This window comes from Marmota flaviventris, chromosome 2, assembly GCF_047511675.1.
Source record: "Marmota flaviventris isolate mMarFla1 chromosome 2, mMarFla1.hap1, whole genome shotgun sequence".
Classification (NCBI taxonomy): domain Eukaryota; kingdom Metazoa; phylum Chordata; class Mammalia; order Rodentia; family Sciuridae; genus Marmota; species Marmota flaviventris.
This window is the reverse complement of record NC_092499.1, coordinates 83,760,090-83,776,159: the sequence shown is the minus strand read 5'-3', so window position 1 is coordinate 83,776,159 and position 16,070 is coordinate 83,760,090. Positions and strand designations below refer to the sequence as shown.

Sequence of the window (16,070 nt, the reverse complement as noted above, 5' to 3'; positions counted from 1 at the left end):
GAGATATTGTGGATTTTGGTAGCCATGACACACAATCCAGAAGGCATGCCAATGGAATTATGCGCATCCCTTCTATCATTAAGATCAAACCATAGCAATTATAATTCTATTTAAAACAAGAACAATTTAATGGTAAAAGATATAACCCTGTAGAAAAGTTCCTTGAAAATTGGTTGTATTTTATACTAAAGCTATTTCTATTTACCTTTTTCCTCTATCTATATTCATGAAAATCTAAAAATTACTTTTTAAAATGGGAGCTTTGGGTCATAGATAAAATCAGTCTATCCACAGTGCTTTTGGCTTACTTTTAGTGGAGATGAACAAGATAAACATGACTTTTCTTCTAGCACTTAAGACTGTCTTCTGTAATTGGAACCCTTCTCTATGTACTGTCGTGTAAATAAACCATCTGTAAGCGACATTCTGAGTGCCCCCTTAACCATCTAAAAAAATTCTGACATAACAACTGAGAATGTAACAGCAACAGATAGCATGAGGCTCTGTACTTTAATTATTCTTGATAACTGTTAAGTAACATTATATATATCAATCTGGGCTCCTGTCAGAGCTACCAATTCCTTTAAAGCAAAATGAGTCCAGCAGAATAAGCAGGTCTGTATTTTTGAAAGAACAGAGCAACTTTTCCAGATCTGTACATTATATACAAAACTGAGTATTGTACATATTCTGTTATGTATGTAGTGAAGTTGTGTGACAGCAACTGCAAGCAATCACTGATTAAAAACTTGCAATAGTTGTTAAGAATCCAAAGAAGAAGGGATGCCTGGGCCAACAATTACTTGAAATAATTTATCATAAGAACAGCTATTATGCAAGAGGCAGAGCTCAACACCAATTCCATAAAATACTCAAATACTTGTCTCTGCACTCTCTTGTTTATAAACTATCATTGAAATTTTGTTTGGTTGGGGAAGGTAAATAGGAGTCCTGCTAGGACTCCAGGAAAGGAGTGTTTGAGGTCCAGCTACCATCCTCCATCCGGTTAAGGCATGTCAGCCAGTCTGATGTTTTTCTCTTTTAGATGGGGAGAGGGAAATGCTTATGTATATTTATCCATCAGGACCATGACACTCAGAGAAAATAAGTGATTTTCAAGTTATCAGAATGGCACAGAAAACGGGGGTTGAGATCAAACCAACCCTGAGGAAGTTCATGAAACCCTCAGAGTTGGCTTCCTTATCTGGAAGGTTAGGAAGGAATGACAGTCTCAAGGCACCGCTGCCAAGATTAAATCAAGTGCTGTGCTTTAACTATTGGGTTAAGCAACAGCTGCCAGTACTCCCCACCTGCACTGCAAACTCAAGAGGGAAACAGTCAACAAATTGGTGTTTCCCACAGGTGGTAAGGGGACAGTGATAATGCTCTAAACATAACACTTATTATTTATTGGTGCTCCAGTTTGTATGGTGGGTTCATGTGCATGCAAATTCAATTTAATCTTCATAATGACACTGTGAAGTAATATTTCCATTTTATAGACAAGGGAAAAAAAAGTTATGAGAAATTTGTAAACCTGCCTGAAGAAGTGAAATGGTGAAGTACAGTGCTCTCTCTGGTTCATTCACAACACTTAAACATTTATTGTGCTTATACTTGAAAATGCTGTGTTGTGAATGTAAGAATTTGTAGATCTCATGATAAGTGTTCTTTCCACAATAAAGAAAAGAAGTTATCATGTATGTGTAGAAAAAAGTATTGTTTAAGAAAGAGCATAATAAAATTAAGACATTTTCACTTAAAAATAATTCTAACCAAAAATCGTACATATACTTAAGTTAGGAAGAGTAAATTGTGCAGTGATGGCTCAGTATCATGAACAAAATTTTAGACATTACTAAAACCCAACATGTAGGGAACATAATTTAGTGTACTTCTAGTTTTTCAAAACAAACCAATGAAACATGGAAAAGGAGACCTCACAAGTAGACAGAAAGGAGGATATATAGAGAAAAGAGTACAGCCCACTTATCTCTTACCTCTATTTCATCAAAAAGGGGTTATAATGATGGTAGCTCTAGAATCTCATCAAAAGATTGAAAATTCTGCCATAAGGAAAAGAAAATGAAGGGATCACCTAATACCACCATCATAAGGTGGACCCTAGTAATACTTTAATAGTAACATGAATAAAGGCCTAACTCAAAATTGAAAAAAATCAACTTAAGATTCCTGGGATAATCCCTGTTCCACAAAGCAATCAAGTAGTCTGGTCTCATCAGTTTGGAGGGGTGTGTGCACATATGTTAGTGTGTGTCTAAATATCTGCTACTCTAGAGAAGATTCTGGAAGAATTAACAATATTTACCTTACTTCTTTCTAGATCCTTCTACTATCATCTTCCACTTGCCTATAGTTTCTCAGACATTGTTTAAAAACAGAGGGAAAAGCCTTTCTTTCAAGAATTAGAGTTAAGACTGCAAATTGTTGCAACCACTATGGAAAGTAGTCTAGAGATTCCTCATAAAACTTGGGAATGGAACCACCATTTGACCCAGGTATCCCAAAGGACTTAAAATTGGCCTACTACAGTATGCAGCCACATCAATGTTTATATCAGCTCAATTCACAAATAGTTAAACTATGTAACCAACCTAGACATCCTTCAACAGATGAATGGATAAAGAAAATGTGTCACATATACTCAATGGAATATTACTCAGCCTTAAAGAAGAATGCAATTATGGCACTTGTGTTAAACGGATGGAGCTGGAGAATATCATGCTAAGTGAAATAAGCCAAACCCCCCAAACCAAAGGCTGAATGTTTTCTCTGATAAGCAGATGCTAATCTATAATGGGTGGGTGGGGGAGAATGAAAGAATTTTGGATTTTGCAGAGAAGAATGAAGGGAGGGAAGAGGATGGGGGATAGGAAGCATGATGGAATGAGACAGACGTTATTACCCTATATACATGTATTATTATACTACCAGTGTGATTCTGCACCATGTTCAACCAGAGGAAGGAGTTTGTGCTGCATTTGTGTACAATATGTCAAAATGCATTCTACTGTCATGTATAACTAATTAGAGCAAATTAAAAACAAAAACAATTAGAGTTAAGTCTTCACATACCAATACCCCTAAAAGAGGTCAGATCCTGACTATGGTCCTGATACTTGGTCCTCTTACGCTATGGTTAGGTATAGAGAATGAAGAGATAAGATACAGACTCTTACTCTCTTAGGCTGGTATGTTCATATACATGTACACTGAAGCATCTGTGTACAGAAAGCCCAGGGGAGACACATGATATGAAGAACAAGATTACACACATGAAGAAAAGTAAAGAAGAGGTGAAAACACCCTACATTTTAGAGTCCTCCTCATGGTCATTCTGGTTTCAGACATCACAAGAGAGTGATTCAAGTATGAGCAAAATGAGTGAAGTCAATCCAAGTCCAGAAGAAAGAATTGAGGGCTGTGTGTGTGTGTGTGTGTGTGTGTGTGTGTTGGACTGTCTTGGGGTCTCTGATACATCTTTGAAACTTTTTTTTAAACATTTTCGTATTGGCCAGGAGGACTCTATCACCCAATGCTACTGTGGCAGAGTGTTGGGGAGGAGGATCATAAGGAAAGAAAGTAAGGAACAAGCTCAACAGATGTGGTTCTCCACTTAAGAGATAAGGAAAACAGGTGATCTCCAAACTGCCTTTTAAGTCATCCAGTCCAGCACTCAAAGGAGGTAAAGAGGCTGTGAATGATGGCACTTGGCTTCTAATTCCATGGGTTGTAATATGAAGAGCTAGGTTCAGGAAGCTAGGATCCCAATTGGTAGAAGAATGGAGAGGTACTGAATGGGAAGCAGATCTTGGAAAAAAAAAAATCGGAAGGACAGTTTATTTTCTGGCTATGTTTGATCTACAGATGTTGGACTCAGGAATGCAGAATCCATATCCATAATTACATTCAAATTATGTACCATAATTTGATTATTCTATTATGGATGGAACCTGTATTTTGCAATTAAAAATAATGCCTCACTAAGGCGTAGTACATACATCTCTGTGCATGTATCAGCATATCTGAGGGTCTATTTCTAGAAGTAGAATTGTCAGGTCAGAAGGCTTACACATTTTCAACTTTAACACATGATGTTAAGTTAAACTCCAGATAGACTGTAACAATTTACAGTTTCACAATATAGCAACATAGAAAAGTGACATTTATCATACTGCATGGCCAACAAACTTTATTATTAAACTTTTGGAATCTTGCTAATAGTGTGGATAGAAAATGAAATATCAATGTAATTTTATTTTTCATTTCTCCAATTTTAAGAGGTTTGCACCTTTTCATATGTTTTAAGAGTAGTTTTTGCCATAGCTAATATTTTTGCCTTTTATTGTTCAATGTCTAGGAACTCTTTTTCATTAGATTGATGGGACTTAGGTATTTTTCTTCACAGAATACAAGCTATAAATTTGGAACTATAGCAAAGTTTTATACTAAGAAAGTATACATTACTTAATGTTTTATTAATCCTTATAAATCCTTATATATTGAATTTTATCAAATTATTTTTAAGCATATACTGTTACGTAGCAATTATTTGAATTTTCTCCTTAGATTCATTAATAGTGGTGATTACCTTCCAGTATCATATCATCTTTACATTCTGGGAATAAATTCTGTTTGGTAGTGAAGTAGGTTATTAGTTTTATTTAGAATTTTAAAAATATAGTGAGATTAGTCTATAGTTTTTTTTCTTTTTTGAAGGGTTGAGCAATTTTTTCATATATATATATATATTAATATTATACACACATAAAATTTTTAAACATTTTTTTCTTTTTGTAAAATGTTTCACTAGTGAGAAAAGAAAAATAGAACTGAATTCTTGAAAAGATAGGCAACTGGATGCCTAGTTAAAAACAAACAAAAAAGATTTAAAGATTTTAAGTTTGGGGAAGGTAGTAGGAGGTGGGTGGGGAAGGGGAGAGGGAAAAGAAAGAAATTTGCTTTAGAAGGAAAATATGAGCTCTGTGCAGAGATTTCTGGAAAAAAAGGAAAAAATTCAGGCTTGTCTTTATTAAGAATCTATTTCACAAGCCTTTGAAGAGATAGCTTCCTCCACCTTCCAAATATTAAAACTCTTGTTATTTTAGTGGCCCAGAACTCACAACAGATTACCTTAATTTTGGCCATCTGATGATGTCTGTGACCACGTCTGCTAGTACTTTCTGGAATAGCAGTGAGACACACACGAACCCATTCTGGTCCAGGCAGAGGTACATGCATCCTCAATCAGAGTTCTTTCTTTCAAAAGCTCTATAAAGAATAAGAATTGTTTTCTCTCACAGAGGAGATTACCTAATAACCTGCTTTTGGTTCTGTAGTTCGGAGGTTTGGTTATGGTTCCTATCAATCTAATCTGATCTATGTACTTTTTAAGAATTGATTATATACATGTATGTGCCAATACAAAGATACTTTTATATATGGGAAGCCTTAACAGAGACAAGCGTTATTAGCCAAAAATGTATCTTACCAGTTTCTAGCATGCTTTTACCAATTCTGAAAGGATTTAAATAGGAAATCCACAGAAGAAAAAACACATAACCTGCAGATACTTGACACAATTCAGACTACTGGTTAATAATTCAATAAATAATTGTTACCACCTATTATGAGCCAGGCTGAGCCTACATTATGTTGGGATAAGAAAGTAAACAGAGCCAGATAGACACAGTCCCCAGGTGTCATAGAGTATTTGGCCATTCGTATACTATAATTATTTTTGCCCTCAATGTGGGAAAACATATTTACTGTTTTCTGTTTGTTTTTAGCTCAATAAAGTTATCTAGTTTTTACTATTGGTAGAAAATAGTTTCTTGACATTGAGAATATCTATAATCTCAGCTGGTCAAAGTACTTTAAAGGACAGACAGTTTCAGAAAGTAAGGCCCAGAAGGAGTCATACAGATTCATTTTGAATTTGGCACCATTCATCAACAGCAGGTAAAATTAATGAAAAATTAGATAAGACCACGCATGAGAAAGCACCGCCATAGAGACCGCTTAGGTTCCAGCCTCCCTGCCAAAGCTATAAATACAAATGGCCAATTTAACAGCATGAAAAGACCACCTACAAGATCTATACCTGGGATCTGACCAGTTGCTCTGCACCTTCCTTCAATTATAGGATCCCTGCCATGTTTATGGGACTTTTTAATTTGAGCATCACATTTTTGAAGGCCATATCATTATGGCCATGTTTGATCTAAGGGTGGGAAAGCATGAGCTTAAAAAAAAAAAATGCCTATACAATATGCTCTGAACTGAGCTGTAAATTGGTATTGACAAGAGCCTACTGTGGGGAAGGAAAAAAAAAACAAAACAAACAAACAAACCCATGTATGGGGAAAGGTTTAGATACCATGGAGCTTGCAACCCTAAAAAAGAGGTGCCATTAAAATTACTAATTCTACTCAGGAAATGAAATCAGTTAAGAATAAGTACCATGGTTTTGTCATCACTATTTAAGGGCATTTTGAGAAGGGAGGAATTATAAAAGACAGTAAGGACAAACACATCATCCCCACTTCAGTGTGGCAACAGGATATGATTTACAAAAGAAAAATTAAAATCATCATGATTGTTAGAGAACTGAATTGCAGCTTATGTAAAAATAATCCTAATCATGAATCAACTGAGTCACAACGCATGTGACTTCTCAGGCATGAAGAATGCAATTGCTTAAGACTTGATGAGTTGGGCAGACCCTAAAAAGAAAATTAATTTCTTGCCAAATAAATTGTATAAGCTCTACTATAGAAATATAGAAGTGTCTTTTCTCAAGGATGGTTCTTATTTGATACTCCGTGCTCAAATACACTGAAACTTTAGGAGCCTTCTCATTCTATATCCTTTCTTTGGGCCTTCTCATTCATTCTTTTGACTGAAACAGCTACCTCTAAATTCTCATCCAGCTCTCTCCTATGAACCCAGCACCTTGACCTATGTGTCTCACACTGCGTCAAAGTCAACATGTCCAGTTTCCCTCATTGTCTTCTATCCCAAATCCAGTCTTGTTCGTCAATATCCAGTTACTCAAAGCAAAAAAGGGAGTACGGTTGTCTATCATTTCATTTTATATTTGACAACACTCAACATAGCCTGTTACTATTAACCATGTCCTTCTTCCTTGTTTTTACCCCCATGCCTTTTGCTCTTTACTAGTCTTACTCTTCTAATGCTTTTGGAATGTTAATTAGAATGCATTTCTTAACAACAAAAAGCAAAGTGACATGCTCCCTAAGCCCCTCTGACACCAAAACAAAACAAAAACTCAACATGAATATGTCATTCCCATAGGTACTGTTTTTCAATATTATCTATTGCCTTGCAATACACAATATGGAGATTCTTTATCAAGTCTTATTGTCACTCTCTGCTCCTTTTTGGTCATGAGTGTTCCCTACCTGCCCTGTGACCTGGCCACACCATTCCCCATATATATCGGCTCTTGCATCCTTCTGAGATCTGCAGTGTTTTTCTCTGTCTGGAATGTCCTTTATAACTGTTTGCTGAGAATTCCTAACCCTAAATGTCCTCATCTATAAACAGGGTGATACTGGTGCTTACCACAGGGAATAGAGGATGATGTGAGAAGGTGATCTGCTCCCCCACGGGATCTAGCATATAGTCACACTCGGTGAATACTGTCATTGTCATCACTATCACCATCTTCTTTAAGTTTGAACAGAGTATTTCCTTTGCTGAAAGTCTTTCCTGACATACCCTGGAAGCATGGGTCATTTTTCCTTTCTGATTTTACATGTCGAATAATAGTATCACTTCAACTCCATAATGCACGGGATTTTCACCTTTCAGCATTTCTGATGTTGGGGTACATCTCATAATCCGCACATCCTGGCTTAATTGGCAACAATTTTTCTTCCTTGGTAGGAGATGCAATAATGGTGTTGCTTATAATGAACAGGGGCCTTAGATGGAATACTACACTTAAACTGTCATAAAACGTTGATTATCGAGGGAGAATAATGCATATTTGTGGTAGGTAGAGAATCCTACAATTTCTATGAATCACTGGAAAACCCACATTAAAAAGGAACTACTATTTGGTACTCCAAATAGTACCCAAGAGAAATTCTATTTGTGTGTACTGCAACTTGGCAAAACCCTAGCCCCTTAACTGTATGTATCACAATGCTATCAATTATGTATTTCTTAACTGCAGAGGAATGATCTGAAGTGGCAGCATGCCCTTGCCAAAGTAGTTCTAATTGGCCACCAAACAATGGCTGGACCCAGCTTGAAAGTGAGCATGGGGCTAGTCTTCGAGACTCTGCACCTTAGTAATGAGGTTGAGAAGGCACAGAAAGAATATGAAGAGGAGGGTGCAGGAATGAGAGAAGGAAGGCCCAGGGACCATGTTTATGCACTTTCCCATAGAAATATTATATAAATCACAACAGAGTTTTACATTTTTCTAGTAGCTACACTTAAAACAGAGAAATTAACTTCAGCAACACATTTTATTTAATCTAATATATCCCAAACCATTATCACTTTACCATGCAATCAATATAAAAAAAACAGAAATGAAATATTTTTGCATGATTTTTATAAATCTGGTCCTTGGATTAGGCACACTTAAATTGCACAACAGCCATATGTGGTTAGTGTCTGCCCTATCAGACATTCTGATTCCAGACTGCTGTTTCTACAAATTCAGTTAATAAGGTCATACTAACAGGCTATTTCCATGGTGGACTGATTGTGTTCAATGATAGATCTTCTCCTAATAAGACAGTACTTGGGTCAGGATCAAGGAGAATAATTGACCTTAGTATTCCCAGGGCCTTGCATATGGGAGGCTCTGCATGTTTATCTTTGAATATACATTAAAAATGAACTAAGGTTGACAATAGTGGTTCTCAATTTGAGATCCACATTGGAATCACTTGGTGAATAAAAACATTGGTCTCACCCATGGAGATGCTGGTGGTAGATCTGGTTTTTTCTGGGTATCTAATTTTTTTTTTTAATCTATCCCTGACTTTAGTGCACAGTAGCATTAAGAACATGGCTCTCAGGCTTTCTTAGAACAGCCCTTGTTTCCCTGATCAGAAGTTTCTTGAAAAACTTAGTAGAATCAAGGTTCTACATCTATTCATATTCAGCCCTTTCAACAAAAGAATACAATTCACAAAATAAGTGTTTTAAGATGTGAGCTGGTTTGTAAAAGAGGGACTCTAAGATCATTAAAGCATACAGACAGATAAAAACCCCAATTATACACATTGTAGAATTTTCCAGATAGGCAATAATAGCAGTTAAAATAAGAATGGAATCCAAGTACACATAAGCCTCATTTCAAGTTAATTCTATATATATTGAACAGACATTATGAAGTGGTAGCAAAGGGAAATATTTCATGCTTTTCTTAAGGCCATTTAGGTTAAATTTACCTGGTAAAATTATAAAGCAATGCATTTACTTTAATAAGTCACATATAAAAACACTTAGTTAAAGTCACACAGCCCATATGTTGGTATCATGGTATGCTCTCAGTATAGTACTGAGCCTGATCACAATAACCCCCCCCCATCACATATAACATTCAGCAGTGGCCAACTCTGATTTCCGCTTCAACAAAATAACCCCTCATTACAGAGGAGGGAGCAATGATCTATGCACAAAGGGAGCATCTGGGATGGAGTTCTTCTGACTCATAGGCTGAGAATTTCCCTGCCAATTCCTAAAGTGGTTTGGCCATACTTTGTGAATTCACTCTGCCTAACAGTTTTTTGTTGATGGTGTGGTATCATGTGGCCTTATGCAATAATAGAAACAGTATGTTGAGATATCCCCAAAGTTTCCTATGTACATCTCCTCTGGCTTTCGAGTAAAGAAAATGCTCCAACCAAACATTCCACACTTATATTTCTTTCACATCTTAAGTTGAAATTGAGAAATTAAAATAAGAAATACCTAAATTCATGTTCATGGACTTTGGTCAACAAAAGCTCCCTATGCCTAACAAAGCTGTGGAGGAAGGAACAGAACCTGCTAAGATTTCTTAGTATGGGTTGTGCCTCCTGCTTATTGCTTCCATCTACTACAACCCAAAGGGTCAAAGAGTGCCAAGTGATTGGATATATCACATTCACTGGGCCTCAGCCTCCCCCTTTGAAAAGCAATGAAAATACAACACTAGTTTCCAAGTTGCTATACTCTTAAACCAGGAAGATAATTACCACCCACTTGTGACAGCTGGCCACAAATCTGAGATGCATGACTATGTAAACCTTGCACATAAGTTGCTTGTCAGTTAACATGTACTGAGGATCCCCTTGATCTCCATGGAGAGACAAAAAATCTTTGCTCTCAAAAAATTTACAAAAATAACAATAATATTAAAGGATTTAAAATATCAAACAGTCTTGAAAGGTGACAAAAAAGCTATAAGAACATTCCATCTACGCTAAGAGTGTAACCACCCTGGGAAGATTGACTAAAGGAATCACTGGGGCTGGTGGTGGGATAGAAGTGGCAGTGGCCCTCAGCAAAAGATCCGTGAGGTGAAGCATGTTGTAAGCATGTATGTATGACTGACAAAGCCTCCTACCTTTCTGGAAGAACTCCTCCAGCTTATCCTTGAAAGGCTGAAGATACTCCTTGGGGGACTCCTTGCACACCACCATCATCTGCTTCTCACTTGCTGTAAAGAGAAGTGTAGAATTAGACTATCACAAGAATTCACATTTGCTGAGCTCCTTCTAGAAGCCAGGGCCTGTGCTTTGCACTCAGGCATCAAGTGTGTAGACTCCTTGCCAATCACTTTTTATCCAAATTCCAGGGGAAAAAAATAAGGAGTTCATCCTATACCTGTTTTTAAGAACAAGCAAATGTATCACATTCAATTTTCTTTTTAGATATCTATAAAAATCTCTGACCTGGAACAGGTAAACTATTCTACCTTTTGCTTCCCCCAAAATAAAGCAGCAAAAACTTTTTAAGGACTTAAGTCAGGGTATTAAGGACCCTGACCTTCTTTAGATTCATACTCCAAAGTAGAAATTAAAATAGATTTTGCAGAAGTTTTCAGGCATTCAAGTTGCCTGTAACCACCAAATTAGTGATTTCTCAGGGTAACATACACATCTCAACAACAGAACTAAGCTCAGGTGAGGAAGGACACTGTCTGTCCTTAATGCTTCCCACCTACCCTTACTGTTCATATTCTACTAATATATGTGAAATAATTTTATGTGATTTACTTCAGAGAGATTATCTAGAATTCATAACAGATTGTTTTGATAATCAAATTGCCTCAAACTGGAGAGTTCTGATTTGAGTAGATGGAAACCATAATCTAGAGTTCACCATCACAAAAGCCAGTGACCCAGGTAAGAGGCATCTCCTCAAGGTTTTTATATGTTCAGGTCAGTTGTAGAAATGTACTGGAGAAAGAAAGTCTGCATTTCTCAAAGGTAGAACTAAGTCATGACTAGTTTTGTCTTTTGATCATGGTCAGGAATTACTGGTAAGTGCTCGTCTAAGAAACCATATTAAAGCCTTGCATTTTTATCATAAAGAAATCATGTCACCTAGTTTATAAAATGAATAAACATGTACTCCAGGTCCTGCAACAATTTACAAATACAAAGATAAGTCATTTTGGAAGGAAGGTATAGGGAAGGGAACTTTACACTGGGGAAAACACTGATCAATAATTTGATGTTTTCAGAACTAGTGTCCCAGAACATTTTCTACAGGCAAAGTAACAAACATGTCAGTACAGAAGCACAGAAAAGTGCAAAAGGCCACTCAAAGTGTCCTTTGAAAGTAGTTATATGACACTTTTCATTTGCCACATTGATAACCAGATTGTTGAAATCCTGGAAGAGATCGAAGCATGGTCTAAGGGAATCCTTTGTCATTTTCTGAGTCGAGTTCAGAAGAAACTGCATTCTTAGAGGTATCTAGGGATTCATCCTATGATAAGACTTCTGGATCACAGAACACAAATACCTAAATTCAGGCTGTGTCTATTGATGATATTACTTTCCAAAAGTTTTAAAGAGAGCTTATTTATAATATTTGCCATTATTCTGACAACTATTCCAATGATATTTAGGAAGTCCTGTCCATTGGAATGTAAACACTGATTTTCTTTTTGAAAATGATCTACCAAAGTGAAAAATACAAATTCTACTTTGGGACAAATGAGAAAAAAATTCCTTAAAACCAGCCAAAATGTCATTTCAAAATATTTGTTTTTATGCTTTTATCTTTTTAAGCTTATTTGTCTTCTCAATTATAGCTATATTATAACTTCTCTTATTATTATGAGATTTCCTTTTAGCTCCTTCCAAGTAGATGGATTTTGTGGCCAAATGGCAAGTACATCCTTCTTACCATTTTTCTTTTGTTGAAACAGGGATTTGTTATGGTTTGGATATGAGGTGTCCCCCAAAAGCTCACACGTGAGACAATGTTAGAAGTTTCAGAGGAAAAATTATTGGCTTGTATGGGTCTTAACCCAATCAGTGAATTAATCACTGATAGGAATAACTGAGTGGTAACTAGAAGCAGGAGGGGTGTGGCTGGAGGACATGGTTAATTGGGGGTGTGGCTATTGGGTATATATTATGTATCTGGAGCTTGAGTCTCTCTGCTTAATGATCACCATGATGTGAGCTGCTTCCCTCTGTCACACTATTCCTCCATGATGTTCTGCCTCACCTTCAACCCCGAGGAATGGAGCTGGCCTTCTATGGACTAAGACCTCTGAAACCCTAAGTCCTTAAATAAATTTTTCATCCTTAAAGTTGTGCTGGTCGGATCCTTTAGTCACAGCAGTGAAAAAGCTGACTAAAACAGGGTGTGACCTCAGAGAAGAGAAAGAGGGAGAAGAAGTTGGTAGAATGGAAACATATTTTGGAGATGAACAAATAAGTCTTGCTGATGCATTCAACTAGGGCTGAGGGACAGGGAAGGGTAAAGATGAGCAGGGGTGGCTTATACTGCCATTTACTGACATGGTGAAGAGTGGGGAAAGTATCTTTTTGTTCTTGTTCATTTGTTCCTTCTCTCTCTCTCTCTCTCTCTCTCTCTCTCTCTCTCCCCCTCCCCTCCCCCCCCCCTCTGGGGGAAGACATCAAGAGTTAACTTGGAGCTTTTTAAGGTTTCCTCTGGTCTCCCTAAATTATGAGGAAAGATTATTTCCTAAAAATTCAAAGAAAATATAATGATTGGCTCTCATTGCCAATTCAATTAAATTCAAGCTTCCTAAGTCTGGGATTTCAGGCCAATTCTATTTCTCACATATATTAGACCAACCACAACCAAACCATTCAATGTTTCCTAAGTGTACTGATCAAACAATGTTTCTGATTCCATGTCTCCATTCATGTCTTTATTTACCTCACACATAACTCTCCACATAGCCTTATTCATCCTAAAAAGTCTGAGATCCACCATTTCTCATAAGGCCTCTTCCAATTCAGTTTTCGTATATTTTAAGCCTCTATAGTATCTTCCGTATAATGCTTATATTTACCTTTAATTATATTTTCTCATGTGCTTATATTAATACCTGAGAAATTATTAGGCAGGTTTCACCTACTTATCCCCAAATTTCTCTAGAGGGGTCTATGCATTTGGCCACAGCATCAGATTTCCACACCTTAACTAGATTCTTATGTGGAAAAAGGCTAAATAAAATTAGCATGGTTGACCCAGATGCAGAGCAGGCTTTCCAGGGTCACAGTGTGACTTGTTTGTCTCTTCACTCCTGCCTTCCTTTCCAGGAGATGTGGCAAGGTCTCAGTCTCTTCACTTGTCAAGCACCATGGGGTGTCCCAATCTTGTGTGAAAGGGATTAGTGAATTTTAAGTACCCAAGCAATGTCTACCACTTCACTGGTGAGGCATAAGCAAGGCAGCCAAAAATCATTATCCTGACTTTGAAAGACTTCTACTTTGAAAAATTAGCACTTCTCAATGAATTTTCTCATGTTATTCAGCTATGACTGAGAACACAGGTACCCATATTTAAAGGAAATCAGAATTTCTCATAAATTAGTCCTTTAAATTCTTTAATCCTCAAATGCAAATAGAGCAATTTCCAATATTATGCAAATTCCAATAATTCTATTTTTATGACTATTTTTCATGAACATCAATAATACGAGGCTTACCTGCAAATTAGTAATAGGATATAATTGAAGCCATGCCAATAATGCCTTCAAAGTGACTTCTCCCCAGCCACAGAAAAGCCAAAGGCAGAGCTCATTTCCCCAATTACCAAAGCAAAACTTCCACTTTTGCCTGAATTAAAAGGGCAGATCACTGCAGCTTTCCTGTTGTCCTGGATGTGATGACAGAACCCATAGGGAGCCCATCAAAATGTTCAAATTTTATGAGACCATAGCATGGGGTGGTAAAGGGTTTGTACTTAGATCAAGACCTACCTGGGTTCAGGTTGGCTGTGGCTTCTTTTTCTCATGTGAAAAATGAGGAGCCCTCTCCCCCAGGTATGATATGAGAATTGAGATAATGCATGTGATGTGTGCAGAATGTTTGGTACTAGGAAGCAGGCTCATAAATATTATTTGTTATTTTTATGATTTAGTAAAATTGGTTGGGAAACATGTCATGGCCAGAACAGCAGGAGAGTCAGGGCTTTGGGGATTATGTGCTACAGATGCTGTGCATTCTATTTATAGTGAAAATCTCCTGTTTAGAATATGGGGATAATGGTTTTCATTCCCTTGCTGAAATTCAGTGAGATCACTAAAGAATGCAGGCGAACTCCTGGGGAAAGATGAAGCAAAGTGTGAAACAAGCCCCTTGGGCCTCTGAGCCACTCAGTTAGAAACTGAAACCAGGACCCATAGCAGCAGCTCCACTGCTGTGCTTGGAGGTCCTCTCCATGCCCCCACGGGTTGGGACTCCCATGTGGCCTGTTAGAATTAAGCTTCTCCATACGATCAAAGGGGGAGAGCCGCCCTTCAACCATCTCTGCTGGTCGCATGTTCCAGTGGCCAGGCAGCTCATCCACTTCCATTTATTAACTTGGCTTATTTGAGAAGCTTTCTAGTGGACAAATGGAAGACCTGAAGACTAATTAATGATGACACTGGAGACTGCCAGTGCATAAAGGAGAGAGGTCACGGACACTCCACTAATGCTGGTCATTGTCCAACTGGAAGACTCCTGGAAAATGCTGCTGGACCACCAACGCTGCTCCAGACACAGGCTGTGCCCGGCGTTTCAAGGTCAAAAGCCATAGCCACTCCAGCTTCTTTTATTTTCATCTCTACACAATTTTTGACTGTCAAAAAGATATTAGTTTTTTAAAGTTCACTACTAATAAGTAATCCTTATGAGAGAACAAATATTAAAAACCAATACAGAATTCAATAATGAGTAAATTGAGAAAGTCCTGATTTAAAGGTTAAAACGCTGTGAAATGTTTTGGTAGAAGAGATGACACAGCCTTAATGTTTCAAGATTCCAGATGTCAGGTTTATAAGGTCACACACATGTTTATCTATTGTTTATTTTTGACCCCAAGAACAAAGGAATAAAATTTACTGAGCCATGTTGAAAGCAAGATAGGAGAATACAGAGGCAAGACTCCAATATAATTAATCAAAATCTATTACCCATCTAATCTCTTTAACAGATCAAATGTATAAAAGAAATTGTTAAGAAGGCCAGAGCATGTTTCCTTTCCTATAAGTTGAAGGACCTATAGGCTCACTTAAATCAGAATTTTTCCCCCATTGTTAAGGACTGAACCCAGAACCTCTCAAAGTCAGAACACATTTTTATCTAAGCTCTTTGCTTTTCCAATATGGAATCCACTCTTCTCTCTGCTTACCTCGTTCCCACTCTACCCTTCCATGGTCCTGTGCCACATCTACCTCTTCCTCAGTTGTATAAGACCCTTGTCCTTTACACAAGCTCCATGCTCAAAGCACAACCATAGAGGACTGTTGCAGCAACAGAGAGAACTATTTGACTGCAGCGAATTTTTGTCTTGTATCAGTGGGCTTCAAGTGAGACACA

General features: G+C 37.3%; 1 protein-coding gene across 3 annotated transcripts in view; it reads right to left on the bottom strand.

The window, feature by feature from the left end:
* The window catches only part of Fmn1 (formin 1), a 370,333-nt gene that overhangs the window by 73,412 nt on the left and 280,851 nt on the right, over nt 1-16,070 (bottom strand). For all 3 annotated transcript variants that reach the window (XM_027926187.2, XM_027926188.2, XM_027926189.2), the window contains one exon: nt 10,619-10,711. In XM_027926187.2, the coding sequence (XP_027781988.2) occupies nt 10,619-10,711 (93 nt within the window). The remainder of the gene's footprint in view (nt 1-10,618; nt 10,712-16,070) is intronic.